Source organism: Lissotriton vulgaris, chromosome 4_1, assembly GCF_964263255.1.
Source record: "Lissotriton vulgaris chromosome 4_1, aLisVul1.2, whole genome shotgun sequence".
In the NCBI taxonomy this organism is placed as follows: Eukaryota; Metazoa; Chordata; class Amphibia; order Caudata; family Salamandridae; genus Lissotriton; species Lissotriton vulgaris.
The window spans coordinates 1,590,580,407-1,590,600,443 of record NC_141691.1 but is presented as its reverse complement, the minus strand read 5'-3'; the positions used below and the strand labels follow the sequence as shown (position 1 = coordinate 1,590,600,443).

Here is a 20,037-nt window from a genome sequence, read left to right as displayed (position 1 = left end):
TGAACATCATTTCCTGCGCCGACGACACCCAGCTCATCCTCTCCCTCACCAAGGACCCACACACCACCAAAATCAACCTCCACGAGAGAATGAAGGCCGTTGCCGAGTGGATGAGGAGCAGCCGTCTGAAACTGAACTCGGACAAGACGGAGGTCTTCATCCTAGGTCCCACCCCCTCCGCGTGGGACGACTCCTGGTGGCCGACCGCACTGGGAGCAGCTCCAACACCCACGGACCACGCACGCAACCTAGGATTCATCCTCGACCCCTCCCTCTTCATGTAAAAACAGATCAACGCCATCTCCTTCTTCAACACCCTCTGCATGCTCCGCAGGATCTACAAGTGGATCCTGACCGAAACAAGAAGAGCAGTGACCCAGGCCCTCGTCAGCAGCAGACTGGACTACGGCAATGCACTCTATGTAGGAATCCCGGCCAAACACCTGCGACGACTACAACGCATTCAGAATGCCTCAGCCCGACTGATCCTCAACGTCCCCCGACACAGCCACATCACCTCCCACCTAAGAGACCTGCACTGGCTCCCCGTCAACAAGACGATCACCTTCAAACTCCTCACCCTCGCACACAAAGCACTCCACAACGCCGGACCAGCCTACCTGAACGACAGACTCAACTTCTACACCCCTGCCCGCCAGCTCCGCTCCGCCAGCCTCACCCTCGCCGCCGTCCCGCGCATCCAACAAATGACCTCCGGTGGCAGATCCTTCTCCTTCCTCGCCGCCAAGACCTGGAACACCCTCCCCACCCATCTACGACAGACCCAGGACCTGCTCACCTTCAGAAGGCTCCTCAAGACCTGGCTCATCGAGCAGTAGCGGCCCCCCTCACCCCTCCCCCCCCACAGCGCCTTGAGACCCTCACGGGTAAGTAGCGCGCTATACAAGTTTTCTGATTGATTGATTGATTGAAGCCTAGGCAGCGTCCATTCGCTGACCATTGAGGCATGCTGTATCTGGAATATGAGCTGTAAGCACCTACCATATTTTCTGTTGGCTCCTCTAACTGTTCTTCATAAATTCTGGCTTTTGATTGGTGAAAAGCCTTACCGGTCCCTCTTTTTTGCACTTCTGTAACCTCCAATTCAGACTGCCCCCGTTACATGTGCTCACTATCTGCGATTCTTTCGGGGCACTCTTTTTTTTTGTTGGCCTGCCTTTGCTCATGTAGTCAGAAGTGTTCGTGTTTACTTCCTGTGTCGGCTTGTTTTGTTTATGACCACAGTGCAAATGCTTCATCCTTAACAGTGGTGGCTGTGCGCCTTTCTTTTGTTCTGCGTGGCTTGCCCAACTCTATTTACTTTTAGCAACATTCTGGGGTTTCTTTGGGCAGCGCTGCACGCCGTGCTTCATCTTTAACAGTGGCAGCTGCGCGCCTTTGTTTTGTTCTGCGCAGTTTACCTAACTCTATTTACTTTTGGCAATTCTGGTTTTGTTTGACCATCGTGGCATGCCTTGCTTCATCTTTAACAATGGCGGCCCCACGCCTTTCTTCTGTTCTGGGCAGCTTGCTCAACTCTATTCACTTTTCCCAACAGTCTACGGTTTTGGGCAGCGCTTCATCTTTAACAATGGCGGCCGCATGCCTTTCTTTTGTTCTGCACGGCTCACCCACCTCTTTATTTAGTATGCCTCAATCCTACTTACACCGTCCGGCTGTGAATTAAGTCTGATACCTTCAGTTGATCTTTTAACGGTTGTCACCTGTCGTGATTTTATCATCTTAGGGTCACAGAACAACAGATCCCCTGGCAAAACATAAATACTTGGAATTGTCTAGGAGTAGGAGGGTTCATAATGTGTAAAAGGACCGAGGATTGAACCACTGGTGGTACCTCAACCAATCCCAGTGTGTTCCACAACATTTTGAAGTGTTGATTGGCTGTGGAGTCACTGCCTGAGTCGTCCTCCAGGCTCCAGTAATTCAAAGCGTGCTGCCCAGAAATGGAGAAAGTTCAGTCCTAGCTGGGGGTGAGACATCAGGGGAATGTCACAGACAGGGCAATAGTAGAGTATGTTGACTTCGGTAGGTGATTCTGCTGCTGCCCACTGTTTTGGACAACAAGAGGGAATGATAAAAAAGAGGGACGGAAGCACGAAGGACTGACCCCTGGTGGTCATTTTAAGCCATGGTTGGACCAGGTTGGTATTCAAGCAGCTCCGTCTCATCTGAACAGCCAAGTCTTGAGGCTTTTCCTGAATGCTTGCTGAGTGGGGGAACGTCTGATGCTGAGGGGGAGTTAGTTCCAGGTTTTGGCCGCGATGTAGGAGAAGGCTCTTCCTTCCATTCTGGCTCTACTGCTGAGTGGGATTTCGGCCAGGGCTAGGTCGGCAGAGCTGAGGTTTCTCTTGGGTGCATAGGAGATTCTTTCGTTGAGGTATTGGGGTCTGGTGTTGTGGAGGGATTTGTAGGTGTGGGTGAGCAGCTTGAAGGTCACTCTTTTTTCGACAGGGAGCCAGTGGAGGTCTTGTAGGTGCTGGGTGATGTGGTCATGTTGTGGGATGCAGAGGACAAGCCTGGCAGCAACGTTCTGGATGGTCTAGAGTTTGAGGAGTAGAGATTTTTAGATTCTGGAGTCGAGGGCAGTACCGTAGTCCAGCTTGCTGATTATGAGTGCGTGGGTGACGGTCTTTCTCTATTCGGGGGGATCCATTTGAAGGTCTTGCAGAGAATGCAGAGGGTATTGAAGCACATGGAGGATAAGGTGTTGACCTGTCGGTTCATGGTGAGGGAGGAGTCGAGTATGAGGCTGAGCTTGCAGGTGTGGTCCGTGGGTGTGGGAGGGTTGCCGAGGGCGGTGGGCCACCAGGGGTTGTCCCGTGCGGAGGGAATGGATCCGAGGATGAGGACTTCTGTTTTCTCCGAGTTGAGCTTCAGGCAGCTGCTGCTCATCCAGGAGGCAACGTCTTTAATTCCTTCCTGGAAGCTTTGTCTGGTGAAGTCGGGTTCCTTGGTGAGGGAGAGGATGAGATGGGTGTCGTTGGCATAGGATACTATGTTGAGTCAGTGTTTTCTGACAATGGTAGTGAGGGGGGCTCTGTAGTTGTTGAAGTGCATGGGGCTGACTGAGGATCCTTGGGGTACTCTGCCACGGATCTCTGTGGGTACGGAGAGGAAGGGAGGGATTCTGATTCTTTGAGTTCGGCTGGTGAGGAAGGAGCGGATCCAATCTAGGGCAGTTCACTGTATGCCGGCGTTGTGGAGTCTGGCGGTTAGTGTGCAGTGGGAGACGGTGTTGAAGACTGCTAAGAGGTCTAGTAGGATGAGGACAGCTGTGTGGACTTTGTCGAAGTTGGTGCAGATGTCGTCCATGGTGGCTCGGAGGCTGGTCTCGTTGCTGGGTTGCTGCGGAATCCGGATTGGGCAGTATCTGGGATTGAGTACACAGAAAGGCAAGATTCTACTCTTACTCACGTAGGAGTTCAGGTCCTTAAGGTGCACACCGGTGTGACCAACACGTTCACCAACCTCAGAGTACTCTAAAGTCAAAGAAAGCAACATCCCCTTCCTCGTCTGCTGACTATTCGCGAATATTTTTTTTAGGGAAACTATAGTGGCTAGGTTGATCCCATTTGTCTGAAGGCTACTGCTTCGTCCTCCAAACCTGAAACTACTAAGCCTGTACAAGTAAAAAAAACTTCACAAGGGCATCCAACGCTGGGTGAAAAATTCCCTTGTGACTTCGGCATCTCCAGGACCCAAGGTATATTGTCTGTGTCACCCATAGATGATGTCGAACATGGCTTGCAATATGGTTGCCACTTGCCACCTGATTTGTATTTTACTGGCCTAGAAGACATCATTTTCGTGCCAAGTCATGTAAAACAATCTGGAAATTATTAAAACCCGACATTTATAAAAATGTAAATCTCTGCACTATGCACTTTAAGCAACAAGTACAACATTAAAACATGCAAAAACGTGTTAATGTTGTCTGAACTATTCCTAAACGCTTTTTCATCAACTAGTATGAGGATTTATGTGTTATAAAAAAGTACACAGGATTTCATGCAAACTGGCTTTTAAGTACCACCTTTTGGTCCTTACAAATACCCAAAAAAATGTAGCAACCCTATGTAAGTAGCAAAAATAAAAGATGCAGAGATGGCTGACCGTGGAAATGTGATGCTGCAGATATCGACAATTACACCAGCTACTCAACCCACTGCATCAGATACAATGACCCATATCCCCAGTTAGCAGCGACACCCATAATCTACTTGATACTACAGATAGCAAAAAAAATGAGAGTTGCAGAACCTTTTATGTTTTGAGACCTAATTAGGCTGCTGATTCAGTAACTCTATAGTTTCATGCAGGTTATAACGCGAGACAAGAAGAATATAGCAGCCTGAGCAGCAACCTCTTACCACATGTGGCCTCTGATTAGGAGTCATACAAAAGTATACATGAACTAGACCAAGGGCATTTACCAAATCCAGATTGACTACCAAATAAATATACGTCTTCATTCACATCAGTAGTTAAAAAGGTTATGGAGGTTCTTAGGTTTGCATTTATGTTTATTAGTGTAGCACAAAAGCAGAATAGGCACAGAATAGGCATCGAACTAAAAGGTACATTTATCATAATTAAACATCTCAATCCTCCCGGCTACCTTTTACTGCAGGTAACATGAGCTCCATTAACATTTGAAATATAGAGAACAATTGAGTAACAGTTTCCCACATGCTTGCCTCTATGAGGGGTAAAAGAAGGGTTAGGATTGCATAGGATAGAGGTTGGATGAGAGAACGAAAAGGGGAAAAGGTGGGGACGCAGGAAGTGGGGTGGGTAAAACACACTTTGAGGTTAAAGACAGTCAGTGAGAACCTAAAATAAAGTGCTCTCATCCAGACCCAGGTCCCACTTGTTTATGACAGAGGAAGAAAATTGAGCATAGCAAAATAGCACCTATCCCATTCAACTAACGCTCTGTGGTTACACAGAGGTCATTTGGATGGGCAATGTCTTTAAGCTGCCCAAGATGTTTCTCACATTATTTGCATTGCAAAACATTTACGTTTTCTCACCTTGACTCACCTTGTGTCTTTCAGTGTTCCTCATAACACCTTTAACCCCCAGATTCACAACTTCTTCACAGAATATCTGTAGTTCTCTTCTCTTGGTCTAGCCACTGTACTCTGGGAATAGAAACACTCCCCAACCCTCCACCTGAAGGGTCCTTTTAACAGAAAATGCCCTGCCCAATTATGGGATTTAAAGGTCTGAGTATGGAGCACCACCTACCAATGCTGTCGATAGACACGCGGCTCTAGTGGAGAGCCACCATACCTGAGCCATTCTGAGACCAGTGGTTTGCTAAGGACGACATGACCTCAATAGATAATTTTTCTGAGACACCTCCCTGTTGATTTTTAAAACACTTCCTTCCTACTTTTACGGAAGTACGTGGTGTTTGTGACCAATCCCTAAACTCCTTATACTCCCAAACTGTATTCTTCTTTCTACTAGTGCCACCCTCCGGTTGGTGCTTTTTTCCTCCCACAGTTACTACCAATCTCTCTAAAAGGAATTGCTCGGTCACAAGCCTTTTTTATTACCTTTTCCACTTTGTGAAGATTCAAATCTAAGATCTGGACAAAGAAAATGCCAAGAGGATCATATCAGTGAGCATCCATACATTTCTTGTATTTTTATCTTTACCATGAACCTCACTTAAAATAAAGGGATACCAAGGTAGCCCCTACGTATTTCTATATCAAAAAATCACCTTAAAAAAATATCAAAGTGCTACCTCCAATGAGGCTGAGTCCATCCTGATTTCTAGGGTACCAGGATGAGACCTGATAATGAACCATGCCATTAACAGTGGGACTCGGTCTTAAAAAAAGAACACCAATATATGCTAGGTATCAGTACTCCATTTAGTGGTAGATAATCTGTTTCATCAAACCTTTGTGGTTTATTGATTAAGCTAGGAAGGCAGTATACATGGGCATTGCTAGCTCCTCTTCCCCTCTTTTTTTGTAGATAACATGTAGGATCACCATAATGTCTTTCTGGCTTCTAGCATAGTCCCATGTGCGTAAAATTGTGCTCACCTTCCATCGTGCCTCCTCCCTCTCACAATAAAAGGTTTGCTTCTCTTTTCTGATGTCTGAATGCCAGCTTGAATCATTCACTGTCCTGGAACAGCTGCCCTTGAAAAATCGCTCTTCTGTCATGTGGCAACTGAATTTCCCATGCAATCTGCTGTTCTACTCTGTTCTTCTCAAGGGCATCTGCCCTACACATTCCGCTTTACACCTCGGTGCATCACTAGCTTGCATATATTCATGCTGGACCGGTTTTGCCCTCCTGAAGTATACGAAAGAGGCATCCTCTGCAAGGCAGTGGAAACTTGTCTGTGTGAGAACCAACACAGCAGACACCTCTGACATCAGTGGTGCCTCCAGTGCCATCTTCACCAGGTGCCATCTTACTGCCTTGCCATGGTCACAAAGAAGTGTTTCCAAAACTTGTTGGTCCAAACCCTCTAACTCCAGTCGCTCATGGCTCTTAAATGCCTCAGTGGATTTTCAGTCATTCTTCACCGATTATTCGCGGTTTTACGAAAACATCCCATTTCTATGGAATGGGATCTAATGCACATTATCTAAGACTTCACCTTGAATCTCTCTGAAATAAATGGATGGAGTTTTTGTGTGATGTATTTTTCACTTCATTGTTTCATGAATCAAAGCCAATACAATAGTTTCTTTAAGGTTTGTCATTATCTAAATAAATAAACATAGGAGCATGAATCTCCTCCTGTGTTTTTTCTTTTTTGGTCAACCGTGCTGAATTTCTTCACACTCATCACACTTTTACCTTTTACTGTATGCTTTTGTGTGCGTCACATTGGTTGCTTATATGAAGCAAAGAAATACTGCAATATAGCCATGCCTGTTATGCTAAAAAAAAAAAAAAAGAATTGTAATTAATTTTGTCCACCACCATTCCCTGCTCTCACACCCCTTATGATGGAATCCTGTTGCTTAAAGTTAACTGGCCATTTAAAACACCTGAATTATATTAGCCTTTAGTTTTTCTGCAAAACACTTGGATATTGCAAGACAGGGTTAGAATTTGGTAGACACAAGCCAGTGAAAACATCCCCCGTCTCCCCCCCCCAGCAACAGGGATATTCTACATCAGAGGATGCTTCTGTGAGCTGTTTAAACTGTGTTTACTAGGGACTGTGCTCTTCGTTTTTTGGCCAGGAGAGCGAGTAAAGTTTTATTCAAACAGTATTGTTAGATTTCAAGTTAGTGAGGCCTTTACCTGCAGAAGTCCAAAGTGTGGACTGAGCCTGTCTGTCTCCTAGGAGATTCTGAACAGGAGAAGCAGCTTCAAACTCCCTGGCCAGCAAACCTTGTCCGAGGTCACCAGGACCTTAAATGGTCTGCTAGTGGTTGGTACATGTGTACACTGATTGGTGGTTGTATCTGGTGTTTCTATTGGATTAGGGTTAGTGTCCTCATTGGTTGGGTATTTGAGGGTTCTGATTGGTTTCTGGGTCTGTGATTTAATCAATGTAGGGTTGGGTCTTGGGTTAGGATTTCTATTGGAAGTATGGACTAGGGCTTCCTATGTAATTGGCTGTTGGGAGTAGGATGGGACTAGGGCTAGGGTTAGACCTTTAATTGGAAGTAGCGATTAGGGCTTCTGGTGTGATTGGTTGCTGGACTAGTTGTGGGACTAAGAGTAGGGTTAGGCTTTCTATTGGAAGTAGGGACTAGGGCTTTCTGTACAAGTGGTTGCTTGGACTTGGGTTGGGACTACTGGTAGGGCTAGGGCCTCTATTGGATGTAGAGATCAGGGTTTTTGAACTGATTGGGTGCTTGGACTAGGGCTAAGATTGGCTGTAAGGTCCTGGTCTCCTATTGGTTCTAGATGTTAGGGCTAGTGTTGTGATTGGATAGTGTTAGGGCTAGGGTTCCCATTGGCTGAAGGGGTCCCCTGATTACTAGGGCTATAAAAGGCAAGGGTTAGGGCGTCTCAGCCCGGGGGTCTAGGCTAAGGGCGGAGAGGACAAGGGCTGCTGCCTGTGTGAGCCTGTTAAGGGTGGAGAGGACAAGGGCTGCTGCCTGTTTGAGACTGTTCGAGACTGACCAGGGCCAGAAATGCTGCCTATTTTCCCATTTAGCAATACCCAGCCCACACCATCCACATCCACAAACTTAAGGTACCTGATGGATCTATATATTTATCACTTTATTCTAATTTAGCATTTCCAATGCACAACCCTATTTCTCAGCCTATACATCTATCAATATATCCTCTACATCCACTCTCATTTATCCCAAACCCCATACCACTACTATGATCCCCCAAATAACCCTTTCTTGACTCTCACCTACTCTACCCTTCCTTGTATCATCTGATACCTCTTTCTACTATACCTATCCCCCAAAACAACCCTTTCTAAAATCTTCCCTCTGACTCCTCCTCTCCAAAACTCCTTTTTACTCATCCAAAAGCCTCCTCCTACTGCTAAGACCTAAAAACAAAACAAAAAAATCCTTTACTCTTTTATCCCTCCACTATCCTTTTCAATCGAAATTAACAGACTAACATGTTCACTTCTCAAATTCCATGTTCAACTATACTAATTCACCACTAATCCTTTATGGGATGGTGTGCTTCAACTCCTCATTAGTGGTAACAAGTGCTATATGAATGCAAACCTTTTTTCCCCTTTTATCCTCCTGCTATCCTTCTCCCTCCAAATAACTGACTAATATCCACCACTAAGATTACTTTCATATTTTACCATACTAATTCACCACTAATCCTTTATGGGCTTCCGGAGTAGCGTGCTTCAACACCCCATCAGGGGTAACAAGCACTATATAAATACAAACCTTTTTTCCTACTCTATCTTTCTGCTATCATTCCAAATAACTGACTAACCTATCCACCACTTAAAATGTACTTGCATGTTTCACTATAATAATTCAACACTAATCCTCTATGGGTCCCGGCGCAGCGTGCTACTTTCCGAAAAAGCGCTTTGACGCCTCGTCAGGGGTAGTAAGCGCTATATAAATGCAATTACAATACAATACAATACAATACCTATCCCATTCAACTAACGCTCTGTGGTTACACAGAGCTCATTTGGATGGGCAATGTCTTTAAGCTGCCCAAGATGTTTTGCACATTATTTGCATTGCAAAACATTTACGTTTTCTCACCTTGACTCACCTTGTGTCTTTCAGTGTTCCACATAACATCGTTAACCCCCAGATTCACAACTTCTTCACAGAATATCTGTAGTTCTCTTCTCTTGGTCTAGCCACTGTACTCTGGGAATAGAAACACTCCCCAACCCTCCACCTGAAGGGTCCCTTTAACAGAAAATGCCCTGTCTAATTATGGGATTTAAAGGTCTGAGTATGGAGCACCACCTACCAATGCTGTCGATAGACACGCGGCTCTAGTGGAGAGCCACCATACCTGAGCCATTCTGAGACCAGTGGTTTGCTAAGGACGATATGACCTCAATAGCTAATATTTCCGAGACACCTCCCTGTTGATTTTTAAAACACTTCCTTCCTACTTTTACGCAAGTACGTGGTGTTTGTGACCAATCCCTAAACTCTTTATACTCCCAAACTGTCTTCTTCCTTCTAGTAGTGCCACCCTCCGGTTGGTGCTTTTTTCCTCCCACAGTTACTACCAATCTCTCTAAAAGGAATTGCACGGTAGCAGGCCTTTTTTATTACCCTTTCCACTTTGTGAAGATTCAAATCTAAGATCTGGACAAAGAAGATGCCAAGAGGATCATATCAGTGAGCATCCATACATTTCTTGTATTTTTATCCTTACCATGAACCTCACTTAAAATAAAGGGATACCAAGGTAGCCCCTACGTATTTCTATCTCAAAAATCACCCCGAAAAGAAATATCAACGTACTACCTCCAATGAGGTTGAGTCCATCCTGATTTCTAGGGTACCAGGATGAGACCCGATGATGAACCATGCCATTAACAGTGGGACTCGGTCTTAAAAAAGAACACCAATATATGCTAGGTATCAGTACTCCATTTAGTGGTAGATAATCTGTTTCATTATACCTTTGTGGTTTATTGATTAAGCTAGGAAGTCAGTATACAGGGGCATTGCTAGCTCCTCTTCCCCTCTTTTTTTGTAGATAACCTGTAGGATCACCATAATGTCTTTCTGGCTTCTAGCGTAGTCCCATGTGTGTAGTATTGTGCTCACCTTCCATCGTGCCTCCTCGATCTCACAATAAAAGGTTTGCTTCTCTTTTCCGATGTCTGAATGCCAGCTTGAATCATTCACTGTCCTGGAACAGCTGCCCTTGAAAAATCGCTCTTCTGTCATGTGGCAACTGGATTTCCCATGCAATCTGCTGTTCTACTCTGTTCTTCTCAAGGGCCTCTGCCTTACACATTCCGCCTTACACCTCGGTGCATCACTAGCTTGCATATGTTCATGCTGGCCTGGTTTTGCCCTCCTGAAGTATACGAAAGAGGCATCCTCTGCAAGGCAGTGGAAACTTGTCTGTGTGAGAACCAACACAGCAGACACCTCTGACATCAGTAGTGCCTCCAGTGCCATCTTCACCAGGTGCCATCTTACTACCTTGCCATGGTCCCAACACTTGTTGGCCCAAACTCTCTAACTCCAGTCATTCATGGCTCTCAAATGCCTCAGTGGATTTTCAGTCATGCTTCACCGATTATTCACGGATTACAAAAACATTCCATTTCTATAGAATGGGGTCTAATGCTGGAAGGTTTGAGAATGTTGGATCTTCTCCCTACACTAGTCATGCCTACCCTGTAATATAGTAGAAGAGTGCCGTGCACACCACTTTTAGCCTTTTTCTCCTCTTAACCAATTTTTTCCATACCCTGTAATATAACCAGTTATATGTAGTACATGATCCGCAGGTTTATTAAAGGTCTATATACACCAGCAATACCCTGTAGAAAATGGTATGTACACAAATACACCAGGTTGACTGCTTTACAAGAAACAGCAGGCCAGGAGGGAGGGTGGTGGGTTCTACGTTATTGGGGTTGTTTAGAACTACACTGTACAATTACTCTGCGAGATACTATTGCATCTTGTATGCACACACTTATTATTTCATAGTCATAAAGATTGTCTTATGTTTCCCTGGCATATGCAGGCAGACCATGTAATCTGTACAAAGGTGATATTTGTATATGATTGGAAAAAGAAAATGCCGTATTATAACTGCTATGACCCATTGAATTTATTTTGTGACGCTCAATAAAGTTTGTTATAAAAAAAAATGCTTCACCGATTAGTATCCTGCATCTGCAGGCCTGTGTTGAAAGAGCCCAGAGGCGCCCTTGAGAGTGGAGGCCTGGACAAGGTTTAAAAGAATACATAGCTCAAAAAAGTAAAAAAGTATCACCATGTTCCACAGTGCCCAGGTTCACTTACTCCCACGAGTGAAGTTAAGCAGATTCTCCTTACAATATTTTTTTGAACTCGGGGTCAATGACAGAACCATTGCTGAAATTCACTGAGGGCCCTTAGGACCCTATTATGGCAGCCTTGGAAAAGCTTAATTTCTATGTGGCAGTGTAGAGACATATAGCTCTCTAACACAGACTGACTCCTTCAGATCTAAACTTTTTGATGACCCACTTAAAACCTGATAGTTTGGTGGTTCAGACTTTATTGAGAAAACTGAAACCTAATATCTTCCCTAATTTATCACTGGATAGGTAATCAAAACTATTTGATGCCATTGGGGGAAGGTTATGCCTCTGCAGTGTGACGTTACGGAATATAAATGATTCAAGCCTTTTAGTAGCATATATACACACATATGAAATGGCTACAACAGTCTCCAATAATTTGCCAGACCATTCAGTTTGTTAGGGATGGAGAAGGGTTGTCCAAGATAATATTGCTATAAAAAATGAGGGGAAGATAGGACAGAGAGGCTTGCCCTCTTACCGATAAGTAACCAAAATATAGGGTGAAGAAAACACACTTGCTTTCTTATATAATCCAAACCCACCAGAGTTGCCCCTTGGTGGCATGCTTCATCATCAGGTCGATCCTATTCTGCTGTGGAACGAGGTGTGCTGCGACCTAGGAATTACGTGGGATCACTTATAGATGTATTACTATGGTTTAGAATGATGATAATAGGTGTTTTAATGTGGAAAGAAAACCATAAAAACACCTGACTAGTATGTAAACTAATATTTATTCTGTCCTCTAGTCAGCATGATTAAAAACAGGGAGAGGGCAGGGGAGATAACTATGTAACTGCATGCTAAGGGTTGACATGTTTCAAGCCATTCCCTTGGCTATTCCTCAGTACCACTGATCTACCTCCTTGCTACCACTCCTGTCGTGTTGTTGGAACCAATCTTGCTCAAGTACTATGCAAGCTATATATAAGAAGATGATTCAACCTACTTGGTATTCACTGTGTTGTAATCTGCAATGTATAATCAGGAGAGGGTTAGTCTGCCAAAGGTTTGGCAGAGAACATATTTCAGCCAACACGTAAATATTAAAGTACTCTAAATACGTGCTGTTTATATACATTCACAACTCCCTATTAGTGTCATAAATAGTGAATGAATACATGCAAAAAATAGTGTTAAACTCTTCTAATATAATTAGTGTACCTTCTGACACATAGCACATAAAACCCAGAATTGAACGTGAGGCACATACATTTTTTAAGCAAATGTTTTGCTTCATGGATCCACCGGCGGTCAAGGTGAGCTTATGGTCTCACTCTGCGGGGTAAAAGGATTGTGCCCATTATATGTCAAAATGATGCCTGAATCTGTATTTAAGGATCCTTCCTTATATCGAAATCGGCTATGATGTATTAACTATAGTAACAGGAGAGCACTACTGAATGCAGACCACATTTCCACCTGCACAGTGAATGGTGGACCAGTGGTTTCAAACAGCTGGGCACATTTTTCACTCTTGTCTCCACTGGGAACAGCTCATTCGTTGTGATGGAGTGCATTTCACCATTCTGTACGCAGCACACAGGCTTAAGTATGGGCTGAATAGTGACCTGTATCCACGTTTCGGAATTTACCAATGATTTATTCAAGTTTTGGATATCCCTTGTTCCTTTCTTTCATTGTAAAGACTATCTTGATTTTTCCTTAATTTTTCAAGTGGGGTCATCGTTGCATTTCCAAAATACTGTGGTTGTCCTGAGGATGGTCTTGCGGACTACGTACAATAGAGACCGAACATTGACCCCACGTTCTTCTCCTTTCAAGTGTAACTACTGGACCTTCACCGCTGAATTGTTTATCTTTTGTAGAAAGTAGGAAAATGACCCTTTTTGCATGGTTGCCCCTCACTTTTTGCTCTTTTGACGAAGTGTGGCATGGGTGTCTGCCAACCAGGTACACAAGGCCTATGTTATTTCCCAAAACTGTACTGTTGCACACCCAATTGGCAACTCTCTGGACACGTGTAAGTCCCTTGTAAAAGGTACCGTGGGTACCAAGGGCCCTGTGACCAAGGAAGGCTTCTAAGGGTTGCATCACATATAAAGCTATACCCTGACACACACACAATGCATGTGTGTTTTGGTGAAGAACAAAGTGAAGAGTTGACATGGCACACATCCCTGTGTGCCATACCTACAACACACTTCCTATGGCATAGGTCAGCCTCCCCTCTAGCTGGCTGCACTATGCCACTGGTAAAGGTACAGGTGCATGAGCCCTGTACAGTGGCGGCTGGTGACATTTGAAAGTGATGGGGCGTAAAATCCTTCGCAAATATTACCAGCAATATCCACACACAAAGACCTATTTTTTAGGTTTCGCCTGGCGTCCACTGCGCAGCAGTGTTCGCGCAGGCGAAATCTTTTGTTTAGCAGTACGGGGCTTTGTCCCGCCTGTCTCTTCCATTGGCTAGCACCATAAATGGAGGCTAGCCATTGGAAGAGAGATCTGTCCGTTATTCTCCGAGCAGATTCGTGGGCGTTCCGGAGAATTTTTCTCATCCCGCCCCTTTTTGCCGTCATGAAGACGTGGGCAACTGTGGGCGTGTACTTTTTTTTATTTTTAACATGGATGCTTTTCCTCATTGCTAAGATCGTCCTGGTCCCGCATGGTTGTATCCCGCTGTCCGTCCCCGAACCCTGTGAGTTAATGAGTGGTCAGATGGGCGTGATGTCACTTACGGTGCTCATGCTATGGTATTCATGCTATGGTGTTCATGTTCGGAAGTGTGTGGGACAGCTAAAAAAAGGCGGGTCTCGTGTTTACATTTTTTTTTTATATATAGCGTGAACTCGACCGAAAGACCATGCGCTTTTCATGAGTATTGGTTATATTAGGACATGTATATATAATTTTTGTAGGCACGGTGAGATTAATTGATTTGCCCTGAATCACAGGATGTTGAGCTAACGCCGAGACTTGCACCTGGTTCCCCAGTTTCAAAGTCGGCAGCTCGGGTCGTTGCGCTACATCCTCGTGTTCCATGAAGCCTTGCGCTGCAGCTCTCCCCGTCTTGAGCGCGGTGCTTCGCCCTCTTTAGTGGGTGGCAGGACTTGTGGATTCCCTCATTAGGAGGGAAGCTGGGAAGCTGTTCTCCTGCAGGCTCCTGTTCCGTGTCCTTTGCCTCACATTGGAGGCCACCTCCCTCTGTTGGCCCAGACTATCTGCGGGATTTCTCAGCCAGCCTTGGCCGGGGACAGGGTTCTTGGCAGAGTGTCGTTGGCAGGATTATGGGCACTCTTTTTGGCTGTATTCCTTCGGCGGGGGCATGTGAATAAAGAGGGCATTGTCTACAGACTATGCAAGGAAAACGTAATAACTTGCTTTGTCATTGCCATTCCACAGCTGTGCCCCGTACCTTACAAGCCTGATTTAATTCTCATTTCATAGCATGTGGCACCGCTGCACATACGGCTCACGATTGGGACTTCCTCTGGCATTCGTTAGAGAGGTCGAGCATTGTGTGGTCGTGTAGTCTGTACTTCCCGGCCTCGGCAGAGCTGGCCTGCTACACACCGATGTACCTTGGGGGGATGCCTGCTCTGTGGTATCGGTTTCAAGAGCTATCACTAGTGGCAATGTGGAGGGTTTACTTTGATGAGCAGGTTGTGATGGGCAATGAAAGGGCTGACATCCGTGACCAATGTGACATTGTGGTGTATGAGAAACTGATATAGGTGATTCTAAGCAGGCCGCCCGAAGAACGCTTTTCCAGGAGGCCCTGCCCCCTGGGTGCTCAGATGTCTGCAGGCCCGCCCTCACCGGCGCTCCCAGGCTTCCTAGCCCCACCCTCTCTCGAGCTTCATGCCACTGACGTCACCCACGTCTCTCTGGACTCTGGTGGGAGCGAGATGGAAGGGACCTGAGACCGGCCGCGGCTGCACGGACGGGAAGTAGCAGGGGGCACAGCCACACGGACACCCCCACCCTCACTACAGTAAGGAGCCGCTGTCAGATGAGTTCGGGCAGATAATTCACTAAAGTGACGTACCAGGACAGGGTTAAACTGGAGTATTAGGAAGAGGGAGGCGAGTGTGTGTACATTGCTACAGGGAGCAACATATACCCGGAGAGTATACACAGGGGCAGCGGGCACTGACGAACCAGGACAGTGGGCACTGTCTCATGGGGTGAGGGATGGTCATCGGTACAGGACAGTGACGTACGTGCCACCACCACCATACAGGGGTTAGAGACGTGTTTGCCTCAGTGGACAATGTGTTACTGGGCCTGTGCCCACAGAAGGTAGTTATTTGATTCACTGAACAGTAGGCTCTATGGCCAAAGTGCACCACCGGTTGATACAAGAGAGAGAATGTAGAGTGCCACAAAGCGGTGGGGGCTTGTTTTGTTAGGCACGGGGAGAGTGGGTGTGTGTGTGTGTGTGTGTGTGGCTCTGAGTGTGTGTGTGTGTGTGGCTCTGGCTTTGGGTGTGTGTGTGTGCCTCTGGGTGTGTGTGTGTGGCTCTGGGTGTGTGTGTGTGTGGCTCTGGGTGCGTGGCTCTGGGTGTGTGTGGCTCTGGGTGTGTGTGTGGCTGTGGGTGTGTGTGTGTGTGTGTGTGTGTGGCTGTGGGTGTGTGTGTGTTCCTGGCTCTGGGTGTGTGTGGCTGGCTCTGGGAGTGTGTGTGTGGCTCTGGGTGTGTGTGTGTGGCTCTGGGTGTGTGTGTGTGGTAGTAATTGCTGTCTGCTGAGCTCGTCCTTAGGGTACAATAGGTCTCACATTTGAGAGAGATTAAGCTATTGGCAATGTAAATGGCAATGCCATTTATTTATCTGTTTTCAAAACCAACACATACATACAAATGTTGTCATTTACAATGCCAATAGCTCTAACATTTCCAAAGGCGAAACCGTTGCATTGTAAATGCTTGTTCATTCATGCCTTGAATAAAATCTATGGCCAAAGATTGCTAAAACTCATCACAGCACTTTGCTAACTCACAGCGTGCCACATTTATATCACAAACTCTCAATGCCCCGTATATATCAACTCATATGATTACTTTGAACTTTTGAAGCCCTACTCAGAGCCTATTGCACTAGTTGGTATTATATATGCTATGCCTTTTATAGCAGGGAAATACAATTGATAAACCATTCAGCTACACGTCCACAATTTACTCTTTCTTTGTAATAAACCAGAGGTCTTTAATGGTTTATATTATTGGGCTCTTTATCCACCTTTACAGTAACAGAACAGAAGTAATAGTCAGCAATTAAAGTATTTGGCTTCTCTCACTTACACATGCCAGTGCATCCAGCAGGCAACGTGCCATTATTATACGACGACACTTGTAGAATTCCCGTTCACACGCACTGCTTCCTGTTAAACCTTTACAAATAACAACAGATGCCTTTCACATCATTTACCGACATAGAGAATCTGTTAAAACGTGGCATATAAACATCCTAGCAAAAAGCGTAGCACTAGGGGATGCCAGGGGACCTGGTACAGGGAAGGAAAATGGCCCCCTTGACAGCTATTGATGTAGTAAAATACAGAAATAGCCAAGGGAGAATCTGTTAAAACGTGGCATATAAACATCCTAGCAAAAAGCGTAGCACTAGGGGATGCCAGGGGTCCTGGTACAGGGAAGGAAAATGGCCCCCTTGACAGCTATTGATGTAGTAAAATACAGAAATAGCCAGGGTTCAGTTGGCACCTTAGGGCTTCTGGCCAGTCGCGGCCGGCATTACGGGTGGGGGGGTGGAAATGGTGTTGCCGCGCTGCGGAGGGGAGGGATGGAGGGGAAGCGGGATGAATACAATAAATATAAAACTATAAAAGTCAAACTTAACTTACCTTCCCGGCTTCCCGCCTTCAAGTTCCGACTCCAGACTCCCGCGGCGCCGTCCTGTTCGTCTTTTGAATTCCCATAGTGCAGCTCGACTCGTCGTCACGCAGGAAGGCTTCAGGCAGCCTCCCTCCCCTCCCCTCCACCACAGCACAGCGCTGTGATTGGTTCGGCCAGCTGCCCCAACCACGTAATTTCTCTCTGCCTGCAGCATACAGAGAGCAGGGAGAGTGGGAGGGGTTACTCGAGGGCAGGGGTGAGCGGCTTGCCCACTGTTCTTAATACAGTTAATACTGTCTGTTAGGACAGCCTCTCAGGCTGCCCAAACAGACAGTATTAACAACAGTGGGAAAGCCACTCCCCCTCCCCTCGAGTAACGCCACCCACTCTCCCAAACAGGAACTTCTGCTTTCTCGCCGTGCGAGAAGGCAGAAACAAATGGTAGTTATTCTACTATTTGGTTCTGCCTTCTCGCACGGCGAGAAAGCAGTGGGGCGGCGCCCAAACGCCCCCATGGAGGATCCGCCACTGCGACCAGGTAATGTGCCCACATAGCCAATCACAAATGGGTCTGTTAATCCAGATAGCAGAACAGTCACCAAAGGAGAGTGACATCTAGTGTCAAAAGTTAGAAGCTCGTTCCATTAGAGCAGAGCTTGGAAGCAGAAGCAGTCTCCTAGCAAATAAATAGGCAAACTGAATTCTGATGCTGGTGATCATTTGGCCTTCATTCACTGTCAGAGAGAATACGTGTTGTCTGGAAAGCTGAAATTTGTAATGGGAAAAAGTGTCATGGGACGTAGCACACAGATAAACAGTTAAGAGGAGGTTTGGTTAGGACCTTTCACTCCTAGGCAGACAGAGAGAGAGGGAGAGAAACCCCCTGAGCATCTTACACATTTCATGCACAACCTAATCTTTAAAAGTCATGTGATGTCCCTAGTAAGGCTTGAATATAGCAACAATCAGCAATCCACGTGTAGCAATCAAGGTCTGGTGGAGGCAGGAGAAATCTGGTCATTTAGAAATATAACCCACTGAAGCAAGTTAAAAAGGAGACACAACGTGCATTATGCTCTCCATTGGGTTCCCTTGTGTTTTCAATCCTAACTGACACATCAAGCCTTTCAAAGAGGAGTCGATCTTCAGATGTATCTAAGCCAGCATGAATTTTCAGAAGGGAAGTTAGAAAAGAAAAAAAGTAATGGACAGAATGCTTGAATTAAAGTTCGACACTGTTAATCAATTATGGCCCCAATCCAGTCTGTCTGTTTTTTTACCCTCTATGCTACTCTAAGCACGAAGCAGCCATATGCAAACAATATGTGGTCCTGCTTGAAAAGGAGCAGTCCAGCAAACTACCAGGTCAGGTTTCCTCCAGACAGGAACAAAACTATCCTGTTTCTGCTTTGTTGGGCCTCATCAGTGAGGTGCAGCTTGAGTCCTATGGCAGAGTGAGCACAGGACCCAGTGCCAGTGTCTGAGACCTTTGTAAGCATCCTCCCATTACCATTGTGTTCTCAGAAATATTATCAGGGCTGCTATGGTGAGCCACCTTAATGAGGGAGACCTCACTGCGACGTGGTGTTAAAAGTCACACAATGTTTTTTCTGAGCTGTTCTTTTTTTTTGGGGGGGGGGGAGATACATGTTTGATATTTGCCTTAGTCATACATTTTATTAGGTAGCTGCATGTTTAAGGCAATTGGAATATTGTGTTACATTTTCTCTTTATGGCTGACTTAAAAAAAAAAAATAGGTTAACCATGTTTCCTTTTCTCTTACAATTTCAGGATTTGGAGTGTGCTTTAAGCCAATGGAGACAATTGTGGAGACTGGATCTGAGGGGCAACCCGGTTTGTCAAACACCAAAATACAGAGATAAGCTCATAGTCCTATCTAAACATCTAGGTAACAAAATGTTGTATTGTTCAAATACTGATATCCAAAACTGTTTTCTGAGGTGCCTATGAACTGTGCTTTTATTATATTGACTTTTGGAGATTGGGGAAGTCAGGTCCTGGGACGTGGGGCTAGCTGGACCATTAATAAACTAAGTACACAGATTGCCAGCCACACACTTACTTAAATCCTCTACTTTTGAGGGAACAAACCATAAGACACTTCCTGGTTCGTACGGGTATATCACTCTAACCCTTTTATTATTTATTTTTAAAAAATAAATAAATAATAAAAGGGTTAGAGTGATATACCCGTACGAACCAGGAAGTTTCTTATGGTTTGTTCCCTCAAAAGTAGAGGATTTAAGTAAGGTGTGGCTGGCAATCTGTGTACTTAGTTTATTATATTGACAGCAGTTTACAAACAAACAAAAGGAAGCAGACCCCCAGCACAAACAACAAAGACTCGGACCCTAAATGACATTTGGTGTCTGGGAATGGGCTATAATATGGGGCGCTTGAAGCTCCTAAAATAATCAACTGTCAAGCAGCCAGTTGGACTGTACGTTGAGAGACAGCTCTGCAAGGCTTCTGCCTCTAACCAGGACCAAGGGCTAAGGTTTCCCAGTCTCCTTCTAAGACCACCTGCCCTGGAGCACCAGTGCTTGCCTACTTGCCAAGACCAGTGTCCTCTGTGAGGAAGAGGAGAGCAGGGCCGGACTGGCCATAGCGGGCACCGGGCAATCCCCCGGTGCGCAGCACGGGTGGGGGCCGTTTTTTGTTACAGGGCCGTTTTTGCAGCAT

General features: G+C 45.6%; 1 protein-coding gene across 2 annotated transcripts in view; it reads left to right on the top strand.

Moving 5' to 3' along the window:
- The window catches only part of PPP1R42 (protein phosphatase 1 regulatory subunit 42), a 655,757-nt gene that overhangs the window by 421,062 nt on the left and 214,658 nt on the right, over positions 1-20,037 (top strand). For both annotated transcript variants that reach the window (XM_086965837.1, XM_086965838.1), the window contains one exon: positions 19,126-19,243. In XM_086965837.1, coding sequence (XP_086821963.1) covers positions 19,126-19,243 — 118 coding nt within the window. The remainder of the gene's footprint in view (positions 1-19,125; positions 19,244-20,037) is intronic.